This window comes from Mobula birostris, chromosome 5 (assembly GCF_030028105.1).
Source record: "Mobula birostris isolate sMobBir1 chromosome 5, sMobBir1.hap1, whole genome shotgun sequence".
In the NCBI taxonomy this organism is placed as follows: domain Eukaryota; kingdom Metazoa; phylum Chordata; class Chondrichthyes; order Myliobatiformes; family Myliobatidae; genus Mobula; species Mobula birostris.
The window spans coordinates 159,705,782-159,725,425 of record NC_092374.1 but is presented as its reverse complement, the minus strand read 5'-3'; the positions used below and the strand labels follow the sequence as shown (position 1 = coordinate 159,725,425).

Here is a 19,644-nt window from a genome sequence, read left to right as displayed (position 1 = left end):
GCTCTCACCCCCTCTCTGCCAGGACAGAGCAGAGTTCTCCTGATAGTCACCTTCCATTCCATCAGCCTGATCACCTGATTTGTCTTACCCTATGTGCATGTAAACTTCTGTCTTCGACCTCTCTCCTTGCCTGGTCCTGGTTTTAAACTGTAAACCCTCCACTCTCCAACATTTCTGAAGGTTAATTCCTGGGATGTCCGGACTGTCTTACGCAGAGAGGTTAGAGACTGGGCTTGTACACACTGGAATTAAGGAGATTGAGGGGGGATCTGGTTGAGACATATAAGATTATTAAGGGATTGGACAAGATGGAGGCAGGAAATATGTTCCAGATGCTGGGAGAGTCCAGTACCAGAGGGCATGGTTTAAGAATAAGGGGTAGGTCATTTAGGACAGAGTTGAGGAGGAACTTCTTCTCCCAGAGAGTTGTGGAGATGTGGAACGCGCTGCCTCAGAAGGCAGTGGAGGCCAATTCTCTGGATGCTTTCAAGAAGGAGCTAAATAGGTATCTTATGGATAGGGGAATCAAGGGTTATGGGGACAAGGCAGGAACCGGGTATTGATAGTAGATGATCAGCCATGATCTCAGAATGGCGGTGCAGGTTCGAAGGGCCGAATGGTCTACTTCTGCACCTATTGTCTATAAGAGGGGTCTCTGAGCCAAAAGGTACTCTGGTTTCCCTCTCTGCAGTTGCTGCTTGACTGACTGAGTTTTTCCAGCATTTGTTCTAATTTCAGATTTCAGTATCAACAGGTTTATTTGTTTTCCATTACTGAGATGGTTATCTAATTTCAAGAATAAAGTGGATGAGAAGATAGGTTCTAGGTGGAGAGTAAGATGACAGTCGATGAATATATGTTTTAGAGTGAGACAGGAAATATTTACAATGATCAGTTAATGTGAAATGATTTGGGGTAAACAACAGACACTTCAGAGGGAGTCATAGGAAGTGAATTGTTAAGTATTACAAAACTGAGGAATGCAGCCTCAGCTTTGTTAAAACAAAACTGAGGAATGCAGCCTCAGCCCCTCCATAGATTTCCTCTCTGCTGAACAGCACTAATTCTTCTGATCTTATTCCCCCTCCTTTCTCCTCCATGTACTTTTCCCATCTTGTTACTACCTCTCTCTTGTACCCATTGATCATTGCCCTCTCTATCGCCCTCCCTCATCATCTTCCTGTCTTGGCTCACTCCCTATAAGTAATACTTGAGGATTGCTTTAGAAAACCTTGGTGTTTTATTTTTTGAATAATTTTGAAATATTACAGTTCTTTCAATTTGACATATTATATCACTTGACAATCATTAAACTCTACATGAAACATCAAAGTTCAAACTTGTGCTTAAATTTTTTTAAATGGGCAAAGATGTAAACCACCAATTCAGCTGATTAAAGTGCAAATTCTTGTTAAGTGGTATTTTGTAAAAAAAATATTGATAAATCATTAAGTTTTCTTGAAATTTTGAATCATATAAACCAACAAATTCCACTATTTTCAGAAGTTTAATTTCTTTGTTACTTGAATATACAGAAAGAATCTACTTTTATAAATGTTGGATTAGGTCATCTTGGTAATATTTTTGAAGAAACAAGTTCTGTAAGGGCTTGTTTAGTGCAGAAAGGTTTTAATGAAAGAAGTTAATGTATGTTAGCAATGTTAATGACTCAAGTAATTTGCTATGACATACTTGGCTGTGCTCAATCTGCATTTTATGCAGTCAATAGCTTAGAAGAGGCTTTGTATTTTATATATATATTTTCATATGGTACTTATTAACTTGCAGATTTATTGCATTAGCTCACATGAGCTTAATTTTCTTTGAAGATTACTATTTCTGATTAATTTTAGAAGTTAAAAGGCATGGTACGTGTTCCATTCACTGTTGGTAGCAGAGATGTACTGTAGTGCAGTAAATACATGCTTTGAATGCCTGTAAATCCTGCTACAGTTGTTGAGCATACCCAGAGTTTCCAAGCAAGCAAAAAGAAAGATTGCTTACATTCATGCAATGCAAAGTTTCTGAGCCAGCGACGACAGATGCTATGATATAGCTGAGATGCAAAAACATTTAGGAAATTATTCAAGCTGCATTTTGTTCAGGTCAAGCTGAAAAAGGAACAACGATTTTGAGATTCTTTTCGTATGTCTGGTGATGAGTATACAGCCATTGCTCAGTGTTCATGATGGCTGCCATGAAGTCTTTTCATTACAGATTTAAGTAGTGAGGTGAGAGGACGAGGCAAAGACAGAGTAGGAGAATGACATGAAGGCACACTAGATGTACAATAAACCTTGGCTTTTTTTTTTGTGTTATGCTCGAATGTACTGTAGGAAGATTTATCTTGTGGCGAAATAATAAGGTTCATTTTTGCAAGTATTAATAATGTGCGTATAAGAATACTTGTACTTCTTAGTAGTAGTAGTAGTATACATTCCACTGGGAGAAAAAGTCAAGTTGAAAGTAACATTTTAATTTGTACACTAAAACAAATGGTTGACAGGGATAATGGGCCAAAGGCTTTGCTTTCATCGTATGCCTATAAATGACTTCGAAGACATCTCCAACTGTTGTGTTGCAAGAGAAGTCATTTGCTACTTGCAACATAATATATGAATGACAATTGAAGAGGTGAATTTGTATATATATTTTGAAGTATTATTGGAGTGTGATAATATATTCAGGGGCAATCTGTAAAACCTTTGAAGAATTTATGAATAATTGAACACACTTAAATGTTGCTGTTCATATATAATCACACTTTTCAAAGCTATTCCATGCAGTTCACACTGTGTGGAAGAGCCTTGATGAGTGGTGAAAGAAATTGATCATTTAACACAAATTATCACTTTTCAAATTTTGATAATTCTGTAAAATCTCAGTTACTGTAGCATTTTGCTCTATAATTGGTCCATTGCAATGGAAAAGTGAATTATCTTATTTTACATATATATATTCATTCAAGGAATGTGGGCTTCACAGGCTGAACCAGCATTAAATTGCCCATTCCTAGTTGTTCTTGGGAAGGTAGTACCAAGCTGCCTTTTTGAACCACTGCAGTCCTTGAGGTGTGGGGGTAACTAAAATATTATTAGGCAAGGGATTCCAAGATTTTGACTCAGTAATGTGAAAATACATTGTAAAATATTCACGTTTGCAAGCTTCAAATTCCTTCGTGTCCACATTTCCGAGGACCTCACCGGGTCCCTGAACTCCTCCATCCTGATCAAAAAGGCGCAACAGCGCCTTTATTTCCTGCGGAGCATCAAGAAAGCTCACCTCTGTCCCAGGATATTGACGAACTTTTACCACTGTACCATTGAGAGCATACTCACCAACTGCATCTCAGTGTGGTACAGCAATTGTCCCATATCGGATCGCAAAGCACTCCAACGTTTGGTGAAAACTGCCCGGCGGATTATCAGCACCCAATTGCCCACCATTGAGAACATCTGCCATAAATGCTGCCTGGGCAGGGCGAAAAGCATTATCAAGGATGCATCTCACCCTAACCATGGACTTTTTACTCTCCTCCCATCCAGTAGGCGCTACAGGAGCCTCCGCTCCCGCACCAGCAGACACAGGAAGAGCTTCTTCCCTGAGGCTGTGACCCTGCTGAACCTCACATCACAGCGCTAAGCAGTATTGCACCCATATTGTACTGTCTCAGTACTTTTATATTTGTGTGCTGTAGCACTTTTTATTCACAGTTATTTTGTAAATAACACTATTCTTTGCATTTCTGGTTAGATGTTAACTGCATTTCATTGGCTTTGTATCTGTACTCAGCACAATGACAATAAAGTTTGATCTAATCTAATTCGTGAATTCATGATTGAAGTTTTTATTCTGTTCTTTTTCCTGAATTTTCTCTCCATTAAAATGGTCTGTTATAAATGGCTGTTTGCTCATAAGTATAGCCTCCTTCAAATCTTTAGTTCTTATATACTAAAAGTGAAATATCTCAAATAAATATGCAATCATCGTGTACCAGCTCAAGTCATAATTGTTCAGAAGCTTATCATCTGATGCAAATTCAGCCTAGCCTGATGTTATTTATCCACATTTAACATGACTACTCAACACTTTCTGGTTAATGATCATTGAGATGTAGCTGCCGAGCTAACAAAGATTGTTTTTTTAACCATGAACCCTGGACAATGAGTGCCAAATTAGTGGTTCCACTGTTAAAGCTTGGGAAAAGAAACACATTGATCCAGGAAAATTTTTGTCAATGCGATGCATTGTCAAAGCATGTTCACTTCAACAACTAACCCAGTAGGGGGCAAGGCTTGATGAATAATGTTTTTTGTAGATATTCCTCAAGAAATGTAACCATCATGTCGGTGCTTGTAAAATGGCTAAGGAAAAGATTACACATTTTCCTCCCTCTTTTACCTTCTAGGTTTAGGCAACTGCAGGTCAACACAGATAGCCGCGTCTCTGAATTCATGAATCAGACAAAAATAAAAATGTTTGAAGCAGAGCGAGCTCAGTTGGTACAAGAAGAAACAGCCAAGAATTTCAAGCAGTGCCAGATGGAATGTGATAAATATCAGAAGAAACTTGAGGTAAAATAATTGATTTTACTTCACAGCAGCTAAGTAGTAGATTTAATCAAGTATTTTTAAGACGAATGAACAAATTATGTTATACACACCGTATGTTATTAACACCACACTAAATTAACCATTTAACTTAACTGCCTTGAAAAATGGTACTGAAATACTTAAGCTTAAGCGAATTCAGGTAAGGATGAAGGTCAGAATACATTTTTAGCTGCCTGCTTCTTTGCATGTATCCCAGAATTCTGAAAGAAGCAGGTACCTCTTATGACCATACTTTCCAAACCTAAAATAATTCAAACAGTAGACTTGTGGCCATATTCAAATATATCTGACTTTACTGCATCGTGATGGCAACAGGAGCCAAGTATCTCTACACCAATGTTAATGTTACTGTTGCAAAAGGAACTGGAAAGGAAAATAAAATAGCAAGTGCTTGAAATCTCAGCAGATCAGGCAGATTCAAGAAATAGAGTTAATGTTCAATGTAATTCTGGTAGTTATTTCATATTCAAAAAGAAGATAGTACCAGCAAACAAAACAACCAAGGGTGACATCCTCCAAACAGTTCACAAAACTACCACTTTTATGTCTTTTTCTTTCACATGTGGTTTTGCTACTGTTAGAGCCTGTGATCTACATTTTGGTGGTGTGTTTTCGGGTCGATTGAGTAATCTGGTGCTTTGCTGTCTCTGATGGTGTTCAGTGAGATTTTGAGCAAACTGTGCAGCCTTAAGGCCAAGAAGCCAGGGGAAAGGGTGTGAACCCATGATGATCGATTCCATTTCTCATTCATTGAAGCATCAAGGAAAATTGAAATCATTAAAGCGAGTGGATGTTCGGTGCCTTCTACCAGCCTCTCACTCGCTGCAGTGGATGACCACGAAACAAAGAAACCCATGGAACCCATTCAAAAACAAAATCACCCCCCCCCCCTCAGCAACACGTTAAAAAAACAAGCAAAAAACACAAAATAGAAAGAGTCCAGGTATAGTCAGTTCAGGTCAAACTAGCACTGCGTTGTTCATAATCTGTAAGTCGCCCCAATCAAAAGCACCTAAAATAGCAACAAAAAAAGGAGCGACCTGAAACCAAAAACACATCATCACTTGAACTGGAGTCCAGTCAACAAACTATGTCGATTAAACATTACTAAGACCCAAGACTCCAGCATAATCCTCCAGCAGCATTGAGCAAGAGGCAGAGAGAAACCATCACAATAAAATAAGCAAATTGCATTCAGAACTGAAGTTCACAAAGTGAGTTCAGTTTGATAGTTGCAGATCACAGCCACAGTTTGGTGCAGACATGAGTAAATCTTGTTGAGTAACGAGTTGAGGTTCAGTGCAAAGATGAGTAAACCTCACAGAGCAGCGATTTGAACCAGCCAGTGCCCTGCCTCCAGCCCCAACACCCTGTCCTTTTCAGTCTGGCCCAGCGCTTATATCATTCAGACCTCGCTCTCGGACCTGGACCCCGCCTCTTTGATATGCTCTCGAACCAGTGCCCCACCACCTCTATTCAACAGGTACACAACTTTTCCAATTCACCTTCCAGCTTAATTCGATCAAACCTTGGGTCTCCAAGCTCCAGAACCTCTGCTCGCCTCGCCTCGTTTCTGCCGAATCAAATTGCCTCTGCAAGTTTGCTCCAGGAATGGCCAAACATTGGCTTATTCCCTACTCTCCGGCCCTGACCCCGCTGCCTTGATCCAGCCCATATACACCACGTCACAGCCAACCTGCACCTTCGAGACTTCAGTTCCCACTGCAAAAATGCCAGTTTGTACAGGTGGTTCAAAAGTTCAACTCCAACAGGGAAGTTACAGTTTGCAATGATCGTTTAGCAGAAAAAGTGTCATTAATGAGGTATTTAGTTGTTTTCTTTGTTTTATTTGCCACCAGTAAGCAGTCACTCATCTTCAGTGCCATTTTGAACCAGAAAGGTGTGATATGTTTCATCACCAACCACTCAGAACACTTAATCACTTGTGGATGTAAGTGCTACCAGACGATAGTCATTGAAGCAGGTTACCACGTCTTAGGTACTGGTATGTGAAGCCTGCTTGAAGCAGATGGGTACCTTATAACTGTCTGTCGAGCACCCTTCGTTGTTTCAAGTTTAGTTGGGAATTGGCTTTCCAGAGTACCTGGACCTGCTGTAACTTTGTTGGTCATCAGACTTGAATACCTCTGACCTGGCCCTCAGCAGATTACGGATCTCATAGTTCGTCAAGGGCTTCTGGTGAGGAAAGATTCTGAATGATTTTGTGGGGGCACCTATGTCTACAACTGTTTTAATGAAGTTAGTGACAACTGTGGTGAATTCATTCAGATCCTTAAATGAGTCCTCAAACATGGCCCAGTCCACTGACTCAAAGCAATCTCATAACTGCTCCTTTGCCTCCCGTGACCACCTTTTTGTTGTCCTAATCTCTGGAGCTTTGCCTCTATGCAAGTAGGAGAAGGACAGCCAAGTGATCGAACTCTCTGAGATGTGGTCTGGGCATGGAAAGGTTCCTTATCTTGGTATAACATGGTCTAGTGTGTTGTGTCCTCTGGTGCTACAGGTTACGTGGTGATGGTAATTGGGTAGGGATTTCTTTAAACAAGCCTGGTTGAAGTCCCCGACTATGATTTGAAATGGGTCGGGGCGGACTGTTTCTCGTTTGGAAGTGGCGTGCAATATCTCAGGCACTTAATTATAGTCTGCCGCTGGTAGTACGTAAACTGCCATGAGGATCATGGATGAGAACTCACTAGGTAAACAGAACGGATGGCATTTGATCATTAGGTGTTCATGGATTACGTTGCTTCCCCATTCTGATGTTTGGTCTGAACAACAGCTGAATTCCTTGACCATCTCTACATGCTTTTAGTATTGAGTTGCTGCCACTTGATTGGCCGATTAGATATTTGCATTAAAAAGCAGGTGAGTAGGCGCACCTAATATAGTGGCCACTGAATGTACATCTTATGGCAAAACAATTAGCTCTATAAATTGCATCATTGCACTTTTGCAGTCTCAGAACATGAACTCAACATGAAATAATCACTGTTGAGGCAATAAGTGGATGTCTTCATTTTTCAAAGTTTTACTTTATTAAGAAACAGCCTGGAATACGCCTTTCCGGCACTTCGGGGCATGCCTGCCAGCAATCCCCCGATTTAATCCTAGCCTAATCAGAGGACAATTTACAATGACCAATTAACCTACCAACTAGTACATCTTTGGACTGTGGAAGGAAATCCACGCGGTCATGAGGAGAATGTACAAACTCCTTACAGACAGCGGTGGGGATTGAACCCGAGTCACCTGTACTGGAAAGTGTTGTGCTAACCACTTTGCCTCAGTACTGCACTATTGAGTCTTAATTGATTAGTTTACCCCAAAATATTTCTGGTTTATAACAGGAGAAAATTTGTACTTGCTGGAGATCCAAGGCAACACACCTAAAATGCTGGAGGAACTCAGCAGTCCAAGCAGCATCTATGGAGAGGAATAACCAGTTGATGTTTCGGACCGAGACCCTTCATTAGGACTGGAAAAAAAGAAGTCAGACTAAGAAGGTGGGGGGAGGGGAGGAAGAAGTATAATGTGGTGGGTGATAAGTGAAACCTGGCAAGGGGGAGAGTTGTGAAGTAAAGAGCTGGGATGTTGATTGGTGAAAGAGATAAAGGACTGGAGGAGGAGGAATCTGGTAAGATTTCTGGCTTGTATCTTTTGAAAAACATCTTTTCCCATTCCCATTCAGCTGGTCTGTTTGCTTAGTGATGGAAGATAGGAATGGAAGAAAGAAGAAAAGGTATAAGGAACTAGTGGAGATCTTTACCGTTCAGGATGTTCATGCATTACTGAGGCAATTAATTTGGTTTAACAAGATCCAATGATAAGTGACTTCACCAGCTAGAGGGAGGGAAAGTCGGGGAGGAGTTAAGCTTCTGTTGGCGGAATAACATTGATACAAGTAGAGGTAAGACTGTGATTACCGTGCCTTTGATTCAATTGAACTAGCAGCAGGGAGTTTGAAGCTTCAGTTGTAAGTGAACCTCAGAGACCACCCAGAACCTTCGAGATAATTTAGAGTAACTTGTATTTGTGGAAAAAGTATTTATCAGCAACAGCCATTAAAATATGATGTGCTTGAATGGTTATAAAACACCTTGATCAGATTGGGGGGAAAAAGTTGATAGTTCTGAAAGTTGTTTCAGCTCATTAGACAGAATTGTGGCACCAGAAGTCTGGAAAAGAAAAAATGTTATTCCAATTTTTAATACATCAGAAGGTTGATCCTGGGGATTATAGACTGTTACCTTGACTACTAAAATTAAAAAGAAAAAGAATATACTTTAAATCAGCTTTCAATGTTGCTCTAATGAGTACAAACAGTGCTTTCCAGAATAATTAGAAGTTTTTTTTCTCTGGAGTACACATGCTATAAAATTAATGTTTTGTTTAAAAATAACAAATAAAACTTGCCCTTTAAATAAAAATATGTGGGAACTGCATTTATTTTGGAAAAGCATTAGCCTTAGTAATGAAGGCCAAAACTATCATTAAAACCTATGGTTCACTTGAGACGTGTTGAGTCAGTTTGGAATCCCTGACGGTTAATGAGTGGTCTTTTTATACAGGGAAGGTATTTACTTCATCTTATTATAATGCAGTTTTGAATTCTGTCAATAAGTTAGTCAAAGTTTATGGTTTAAAATGCATTGCTTAATAAATATAGTTATTGCCAAATTATTTTCAGTGATGATATAGTTCATAGTTCATAGTCATACTTTATTGATCCCAGGGGGAAATTGGTTTTCATTACATTTGCACCATAAATAATAAATAGTAATAGAAATAGTAATAGAACCATAAATAGTTAAATAGTAATATGTAAATTATGCCAGTAAATTATGAAATAAGTCCAGGACCAGCCTATCGGCACAGGGTGTCTGACCCTCCAAGGGAGGAGTTGTAAAGTTTGATGGCCACAGGCAGGAATGACTTCCTATGACGCTCTGTGCTACATCTTGGAGGAATGAGTCTCTGGCTGAATGTACTCCTGTGCCCACCCAGTACATTATGTAGTGGATGGGAGACATTGACCAAGATGGCATGCAACTTAGACAGCATCCTCTTTTCAGACACCACCGTGAGAGAGTCCAGTTCCATCCCCACAACATCACTGGCCTTACGAATGAGATTGTTGATTCTGTTGGTGTCTGCTACCCTCAGCCTGCTGCCCCAGCACACAACAGCACACATGATAGCACTGGCCACCACAGACTCGTAGAACATCCTCAGCAACGTCCGGCAGATGTTAAAGGACCTCAGTCTCCTCAGGAAATAGAGACGGCTCTGACCCTCTTCTGCTAGATAGTGATCAAAATGAAAAAGCTGGTTGATTCTCCTGCTCACTTCTTTCTCAGTGTAAGAAGGACCAAGTGTTTCATAGATGCTGCCTGGCCTGCTGAGCTCCTCCAGTATTTTGTGTGTGTTGCTTGGATTTCCAGCATCTGCAGATTTTCTCTTGTTTTTGAAGTTCTTCATTTACTTGGTCTCCGTGGGTGGCGGCTGGAGATACATCTCAACCAAAGAAGGTATAAGGTGCTTCTTCCCTCCGCCAGCCTGCATGTCACCCTTGGGCAAGATGTAGCACCTGCTTAGCCCCCAGTCAGCATCACTTGAAGCAATGGCAGCAGGTGGTGGATGTTTTATGAGCGACTGGTGCATATCACAAGTCCTGGTTATGCGACCACTGACACCAGGCAGACAATCTCTGAAAAGTATTGATATTGGCTGGGGGAATCACTCGTCTTGTAAAGACACTGCCCAGAAGAAGGCCTATGACAAAGCACTTCTGTAGAAAGATTTGCCAAGAAAAATTATGGCCAGGAGACCATGATCGCCTACATCTTGACACAGCACATAAGGTGATAATGTTGAGTCTCCATGCATAATTAATCCTTGCTATTTCAATCACAGACAGGCAGCCAAAAACCAAAGAAACCCAATAGCACCCATTTAAAAAAAAGACTGTCAAACATCCAATGTGCAGGGGAAAAAAAACAAATCTTGCAAACAATAAAATTAAGCAAATAACATTCAGAATTGAAATTCACGACAGTGAGTCCACAGCCATGAAGGCAGTCATCACTGCAGCTGATTCAAGACCCCATTAGTTTCAGGCCACAACCTCAGTTTGGCGCAGAGACCGGTCACGGAGCAGCGAGCTAAACAACGACCCATCCCACACCTCTGGCCCCAATGCTCCTGATCTTTTCAGTTTGGCCTGGTACCTGAGTCAGCAAAACAATTGATTTTTGCTCTCGGACCTGGATGCTGTTGCTTTGATATTTGGCCCAACGCTTAAATTGGTCAAACCTCCACTTGTTTCTCGCGCTCGGGACCCAAGCCCTGCCTCCTCGGTTCTGCCACTTTGAGTTGCCCCCAAGTCTGTTCCAGCAGCCAAACATTGGCTCATTTCCACTCTCAGGCCCAGGTCCCACCACCTCAATTCGGCCCATATATGTCACGCTGAAACCATCCTGTGCCTTTGAGATTTCAGCTCACACTGCAAAAATGCCAAGTCATACAGGCAGTTCCAAAGCTCGACTCCAAAATGGAAGTTACAGGCTATTGATTGCAGTGATCGTTTTTGAGGAAAAAGTGTGATTAATAAAGAAATTAATAGATGTTGCTGCCAGTAAGTTGTCGCTGTGCTTCATCAGCACCATTTTAATCCAGAAAACGTATCAACCTTCACTTTAAATATACCCAGTGGCTTAGCCTCCACAGCTGTCTGTGGCAATGAATTCCACAGATTCACCACCCTATGGCTGAACAAATACCTCCTCTATTCTAAAGGGACATTTTTCTATTCTGAGGCTGTGCCCTCTGGTACTAAACTTCCCCACTGTAGGAAACATCTTCTCCACATCCAATCGATCTAGGCCTTTCAATATTCGGTAGATTTCAGTGAGATCTGCCTTTATTCTTCTATGCTCCAGTGAGTGCAGATCCAGAACCATCAAACATTCATCACACAATAACCCTTTCATTCCCGGGATCATTCTTGTAAACCTCCTCTGGACCTTCTCCAATGCCACAACATCCTTTCGTAGATATGGGCCTCAAAATTGCTAATATACTGCAAGTGTGCTCTAACCAATGCCTTCTAAAACCTCAGTATATGCAACATTCTGGATCAGATTTTAGCAATCACTGCTTTGAGTGAAAAAGGAGTAGGTAGTACTCAACTTTTTTCAACAGTGAGAAAATTCCTTAAATTTAAGAAATCATAAAGAAAATGCACATTACCTGAACACACCCACACTCCCAAAGAGTAGCTGAGAATTTATTATTCCTTGGGTAATGGGATACTACAGGTAACCATTGTTCGAGGCAGAAAGAAGTAAAAATTCTGTTTGCTTCTCTACACTGAGCTAGTCGTTGTAGTCTGTCCCAATCCCCTATCTCAATATGTTTATTCATTCACATAGCATTGCTGATAAGATTAGTACTTATAGTCTCTTGATAATGACTGCTTGAATTAAATAGCTTGTAAAGTCAAAGTTCAAAGTATGTATGCATTATACAGCCTTGAGATTTATCTCCTCACAGGCGGTCTCAAAACAAGAAACCCAAAAGAACCCATGTTTAAAAAATCAACAAACACCCAATGTGGAGAGAGGGAGGAAAAAAAAACAAATCATGCAAACAATAAAGCAAGCAAACAGCATTCAGAATGAAAGTGAGTCCATAGACACAAAGCCCAGAGCAAGCCCACAGCCTCAGCATCAGGTCATCGCACAGCTGAGCAAAATGTCGTAGAGCCCGGAGCAAGTCCACAGCCTCAGCTTCAGTGCAGCAAAGAGTGGAGTAAACATTGTGGAATGGCGAACAGAACTGTCCCAACGCTTGCCTCCGGTCCTGACACCCTGCCCTTTCAATCCATCCAGACCGACGTTTAAAATCGTCCAAACATCGGGTCATTCATCACATGAGTCCCAGGTCCTGTCACATCGATACGTTCAGGACCTGGACCCCGCTGCCAAGTTTCGGCCTGTACCCGGAATTTTCAAGTTTGTCCAGCACTTGGACTGTTTGGACCTCGTTCTCAGTTTAGACAGACGGGCTCCCAAACTCCTCCTCTCCGACTCTTCTCAGTTTCTCACACCCCGACTTCATCTCAACCAAGCCTCAACTTCGCTCTGACCACTTCTCTGACTTTGCATCGCACTCACACGCCTCAACCATCGAGTCAGCCTTGCCTTCGCCCCCTCTTCATTGTTATTTTTGTGATCGGTTACCATATTTTGTTTTTCACAGAAAAAGTGTTATTAAATAAAGTATTTGTATTTCTTACTTTGGGAACCACCAGTAAGTTGTCACTTGTCCTCAGCAGCACCATCTTAAACTGGAGTCGTTTCACAAATCAATTAAAAGTCAAATTACATTAAGCTAGTTGATAATGATACTTTCCTTCCTGAAGTACGCTGTAAAAGTAAAAAGTTTTCATGACTGTTCTTTGCATTCACGGTCATCATTCTTTATTGCTCCTGCAGCTTGAGCAGCAGTCCAGTAACTTGAGAAGTGTACTGCTGGCTGCTTTTCTCCTCTTACTTCTCTTTACTTTCTCTGCCTCTCTTTCATCAAATCATCTTTCCACCTGTGCATCCCATGCCATGCACTCTATTCCTCACTTTCTCTACTTCATCTTTCTTGTTTTTCTGTCATGATTCTTAACATTCCATCTCTCCTTGTCCTTTCTTGTTCCATCCTTTTCCGTCCTGTATCTAATTACTCATCTGTCTTCCAGACAATGACCAGTTATTTGCAAGTGTTCAGGATTCTTCATGTGCAACTACAGATGTGCAGCACTATGTATTTTGTAATAATATATATTTTACTTTATAAAGTTAGTATGTAATAGGGGGTTTACTGTTAATGGTTTTATTTTGTGCTGTTGCCTTGACAGGTTTTAACAAAAGAATTTTACAAGCTGCAAGCATCAGCAGACAAGCATACCAGTGAGCTTCAGACTCAAAACTCCGAGCTTCAAGCTCGATTGGAGACTTATGAGAAACTGGAACAGGAACTGGATGGTGTTATAATGCAATCAGCTGAAAGTAAGCCATAGTTGAGATATAGCCTGGTCTCTTCTCACTGTTATCTAACAAAATTGCGAAGGATTTATTTACAAACATTCTTATAGTCAGCTTGCACCAACCACATAGAGCATGTGCTCTTTATATTATTTTTAATCATCAAAGGTAGACCATTAATACACCCATTGATACAGGTGGAATCCAGTGGAGTTTAATGGAGAGACAAAAGTATGGTACTGGTGTTCATTAATCAAAGACTGTGCTCATGCAATATACCAACCCTCACTGCTTTTCACTTAACTCGTCGTAGTCTTTTTGAAAGTTAATTGGTAGAACGTCCTAGAACTATATTTTATTGGTTGGCCCTGGCAGCATCGGAATTTTACTGTCCTAGGCACCTTTGCACAGTATTTAGGACTTTATCCTTGTAGGTCTAGGAACCCAGGTTAAAATCCTCAAGTGGTGGTGTTTGCACACTCTCCCATGACAACCAGTGCTTCAGATTTATCCTATAGACCAGGGGTGTCAAACTCATTTTAGGTCACGGGCCGGATTGGGCAAAATGTGACTTCATGCGGGCCGGATCAGCTGTGCACGCGTGTGTGCGTGCTCCCACAGCTTTCGTTGCCTTTGTTTTTTCAACCTGCTCATGTGTCTCAGTCTCTGCTATAAGTACAAAGTGTTTCACTCTACGAATTTCGTTTCTTATGAAGAAGATTGCCTAGCAAGCGTTATTTTTATGATTGGTATTAACTTACAGTCATAGGCTACAAGAAAGTTGTGATGAGAGAGGGAAAAAACGATTCTATTTTGGCTAAGGTTGTTTTGGGAGCCACACCCTTTCCATTAATAAACCATTTGAAATCGAACATTAGCAGACACAAATGTAGGCCTAACAAAACAAATTGTAAATATAGGCTACACAACTGCACCTAATTTTTAATAGCCTGCTTCCAGCAATCAAACTCAGACAATGAACACAATTAGCCTCTAATTTTTATTGAAGTGATCATATTTACAATAACAGAATAGTCAGAAAATGAATGAATCACAATATTAATACACTCAATATTTCATAGTGCATTTTGCTTACATGTTGCAGTGCATGGAGCAGTATCACTCATTTTTCACTTGCTGCTTCCAGACACCTGACATCTCTTGGCTTTAACCAGCCTGTCAACATCAGGGACCAGTTTCTGGGCAGTTGTGATTTTCATAATGTCATTTAGGTGTCTGTGTTTCAGCTGCAAGCGCAGTTTGGATTTGTTAATGTTCATTATGGAGAACGCCTGCTCACAGAGATATGTTGTCCTGAACATGCAAAGGATCTTTGAGGCAAAGTCTGTCATCTTGGGGTACATCGGTCCCAGGTATTGATAGAACGAGTCCAGACCCACAGTCTCAAATTTATATTTCAAAGCCGAGTTACACTGAATTTCAATTAGTTCCACTTAGAGTTCCTCTGGCACGTCTGATGCTGCGTTGACGGCAAACAGCGAGCGAAATAGTGAGAATTCCTTCTCGTGCTGAGTGAAAATTTGGAAACGATTCTAAAACTCACTTTTCAGCCGTGGTATTTTGTCCTTGTACCTGTCCATGTTGTCATTATTCCCATGAGCAACACGCACAGACTGCAAAGAGGGGAAACGAGCTGGGTTGCTCCAGGATAGTTGCATCTCCCACAGGCCTAATTTAGTTTGAAAGGCACGAATTCTGTCGTGGTATTCCGTAACAAGTTTGTTGCGGCCTTGCATGTTAACATTAAGCACATTTATGTGCTATGTTATATCCACCAAAAATGCAAGATCATGAAGCCAGTCTGGGTCATCCAACTCTGCCACTGGCTTCCCTTTCTCGTTCACGAATAGTCCAATTTCCCCACGTAATTGAAAAAGACTTTGAGCACAACCCCTCTGCTTAACCAGCGGACTTCAGTGTAGTAGGGTAGGCCATATCCAATATTACTTTCGGACAAAAGAGTGTCAAATTGCCAATGGTTGAGTCCCTTGGCTTTTTCCCGACCTGCCTTTTTCCCCGACCATGCGCCGTCTGTTGCCACGCTGACAGCGTGACTCTAGTCAACCCCCAGTCTGTCCAAGGCCTTGACGAGGCTGGAGAAAATGTTGTTCGCCGTTGTGGTGTTTGTCGTGGGCACCATCTCCACAAACTCCTCGGTGATGGTCAAAGATGCATCAACACCACGAATAAATATTCCCAATTGAGCTACATCAATCACATCGGTGCTCTCATCAATTGCAATAGAGAAGGCAAAAAATGACTTCACTTTGTCTTTTAGTTGACTGTCCAAATCTCCAGCAAGGTCCCCGATTCTCTCTGCCACAGTATTTCTTGACAAGCTGATATTACCAACAGCCTGTCTATTCTCAAGGCACACCAGCTCAGCCGCCGTCAGCATGCGTGCTTTGATGAATCCCCCCTCTGAGTATGGCTTTGACACAGCAGCTATTTTGCTGGCAATAATATAGCTGGCCTTGACAGCTCCATCATGAGTCTCTCAACTTTTGGTGAACACTGATTGCTGTTTGTTCAGAGCTGCTTCAAGCTTGTTTACCTTTTGCGTTCTGAGTCGTTGTGCGTACTTGTCATATTTTTCTCCGTGTGACGTCTCATAGTGTTGTTTGATATTTTACTCTTTTGCCACAGCCAGTTGTTGCGAGCATATCAGATACACAGATTTGCCGTTGACCTCACGGAAGAAAAAACGATCTTTCCAATTATTGTTGAATATCTGACCTTCGATGTCAACTTCTCTTTTCCTGGAAAGCATTTTGAACCACAGCAGCAAACAGTCTCAGCCTTACTACAGGTGTTACTTACCTGAGTACTCTGTGTGTTTATACTGTGTCTGATGACGTAAGTGGGGCCCTAGTGGCCTTCAGTGCAGGGTGGTAGGTGCTTATGCACAGCGGGTGGTTAACTGCCGCCTATTGTTTTCTAAGTACACACAACAAGCTGCCGGCACAGCAGGCGGCACAGACAGCAGTGGGAGAGAGTGCGGCAAGGGAGAAAACACGGCTGCCGTACAGATGCATTATAAATGTTCGTGAATATACTTTTTTTTCCCAAATCATCCCGCAGGCTGGATTGGACCCCTTCCTGGGCCGGTAGTTTGACACCCCTGCTATAGACAAAAGGCATACTGGTAGGAAATTACTCCTTTGAACAAATGAGTGTAAAAAAATTAAAGGGGGGATGTTATGGTCATGTGAAAGTTTGTAATTCACAAGTTACTGGGAAAGAAGAAGAAGGGAAATTAGATTGATGAAGTTGCTCTCCTGGGAGTTGGCATGTACCTGATGTGCCATTTACCATCCTCTCCATTGTAGTAATATCGTTTAGTTTCCTGTAAGGGAGAAATAGTGAGCTGCCTTGAATTGCTGTTTCTATGATGAATAAAGATACTCCCACTATTTTGTTGGGTAGGAATTCCAGAATTTCTACACGGTGAAAATGAAGAAATGGCAATTATAAGTATCAAGTTAAGAAGGTATGTGACTAGGAGATGGTATTGCTAGCACACATCTGCTGGTTTTGTCATAGATTGTGGTGGTCACAAATTTTGAAGCTGTTACCAAAGTATAGCTGATCCCCTAGCTGCTCAACAACAGACTGCTCCAAAAAGCCATTTATTAGGCATTGCAACAAATTTCTCCAATTGACCTGCCTGTTGAAATCTCCCATGACTATCATAACATTGCCCTTTTTACACACCTTTTCTACTTCCCATTGTAATCTGTGGTCCACATCCCAGCTACTGTTGGGAGGGCTGTATATAACGGCCATTGGGGTCGTTTTACCTTTACAGTTTCTTGACTCAACCCACAAGGATTCAACATCTTCCGATCCTATGCCACAACTTTCTACTGATCTGACACCATTATTTACCAGTAGAGCCACACCACCCCCTCTGCCTACCTTCCTTTCCCTCCGATATAACGTGTAACCTTGACATTCAGCTCCCAACTACAACCGTCCTTCAGCCACGATTCAGTAATGGCCACAACATCATACCTGGCAATCTGTAAGAGTGCAACAAGATCATCCACCTTATTTTTTATACTACGCGCATTTAGATACAACACCTTGAGTACCCTATTTGCTATCCTTTCTGATTCTGCATCCCTACTGTTTTGATACTCAGCCTGTTGGCTGCAATAAAGTCCCATCATCTGCCTGCCCTTCCTGATAGTCTGACTGCATGCTATCTTTACTTTTTTACCATCCGTCCTATCCTGAGTCCTTTAACTCCAGTTCCCACCCTCTACCAAACTAGTTTAAACCCTCCCCAACAACTCTAACAAACCTGCCCGCGAGGATATTGGTCCCCTTCTGGTTCAGGTGCAACTCATCAAGTGATCCCAATGATTCAAGAACCTGAAGCCCTGCCCCCTGCACCAGCTTCTCAGCCACATATTAATCTGCCAAATCATCCTGTTTCTACTTTCATTGGCATGTGCCATAAGTAGTAATCCAGAAATTACTATCCTGGAGGTCCTGTTTCTCAGCTTTCTACCTGGCTCTCTAAATTCTCTTTTCAGGACCTCTTTGCCTTTCCTTCCTTTGTCATTGGTACCAATATGTACCAAGATACCTGGCTGTTCTCCCTCCCTCTCCACAATGTTGTGGACGTGATATGAAATGTCCCTGACCCTGGCACCAGGGAGGCAACTACCATTCGGGTGTCCTGTTCATGTCCACAGAATGTCCTGTCTGTTCCCTTGACTATTGAGTCCCCTATCACTACTGCTCCCCTCTTCTCCCTCTTTCCCTTCTGCACCACAGACCTATGCTCAGTGCCAGTAACCTGGTCTCCATGGCATTCCCCTGAGATGTCATTTCCCACAACAGTATCGAAAGCGGTATACCTATTATTGAGAAGAATGGCCACAGGAGCATTCTGCGCTAACTGCATATACACATTTCCATCTCTCTTGACGGTCACCCAGCTATTCACCTCCTGCAACTTAGTGGTGACTACTTCCCTGTAATTCTGATCGATTATCTCCTCACTCTCCTGTACAAGCCAAAGTGTTAAGTATTGTGCCATACTTAAACTTTGTATGTGTTGGTGAAGCTTGGAAAATCAGATGGACCTCTGCGTGGAATACCACTGACCTAGATTTATATAACATGTCCCACTGTGATTTTGGCTGTTTGTCAGGAATTTTATAATGATAATGCCGTTGAATGTCAGAGCTGCTTAGACTCTTCTATGGAATTTTCCTAGCACTGGATGGTATGTTATTTGCAACTTACAAACTGGATATTTTAGACAGCAGCAATGAACTTATTATTTATTGATACTGTATTAGGATGCAGATAGCTAATTTGGGATCTCATTTGTGTAGTCACAATATTTTACATTTATCCATCAACCATTGGAGAGCATTTATCTCATTTTTTTTCAATGTCAAGGAATCCCATTAAAAGTGATGATGGGCAAGATTTTTAAGTTATGATTGGTGTGCTTCTGTCCGCACATTACGATCCTACAATTGTTTTCCAAAGTATTGTGATTGTGTTATGAATGATACATGAAACTTCTTAATATTGATATATTACTAATTTTACAGGTTGCCAATTGGTTAATTATGTGTATTATTTTTTTTTCAAATTTCAATGGCATATGTTTATAATCCTCTTGCTTTCTTCCTGCAGTGGAAAATGAGGATGATGCTGAACGTGTTCTTTTCTCTTATGGTTACGGTGCTAATGTTCCCACAACTGCGAAGCGCCGCCTTAAACAAAGGTAAGAAATGAAATGTGTTTTCTTTATTTTTTCCCACCTACTAAGTACCGCCAGAGGAAGTAAAAATACCACAGGAATTAACATTATTTGAAGAAATTTATGAAGCAAGTGCTGAAATTTTTCCCATTCTGATATAATTAAGAACTCCCACACAGTCTGTTTCAGCTCCACTTCCCATCAAAGATAATTAAATGTGTCAATG

General features: G+C 41.3%; 1 protein-coding gene across 3 annotated transcripts in view; it reads left to right on the top strand.

Annotated features, from left to right (window-relative positions):
• Nucleotides 1-19,644, top strand: part of pibf1 (progesterone immunomodulatory binding factor 1) — a 168,527-nt gene that overhangs the window by 85,685 nt on the left and 63,198 nt on the right. For all 3 annotated transcript variants that reach the window (XM_072258795.1, XM_072258796.1, XM_072258798.1), the window contains exons 11-13: nucleotides 4,409-4,574; nucleotides 13,543-13,693; nucleotides 19,352-19,442. In XM_072258795.1, the coding sequence (XP_072114896.1) occupies nucleotides 4,409-4,574; nucleotides 13,543-13,693; nucleotides 19,352-19,442 (408 nt within the window). The remainder of the gene's footprint in view (nucleotides 1-4,408; nucleotides 4,575-13,542; nucleotides 13,694-19,351; nucleotides 19,443-19,644) is intronic.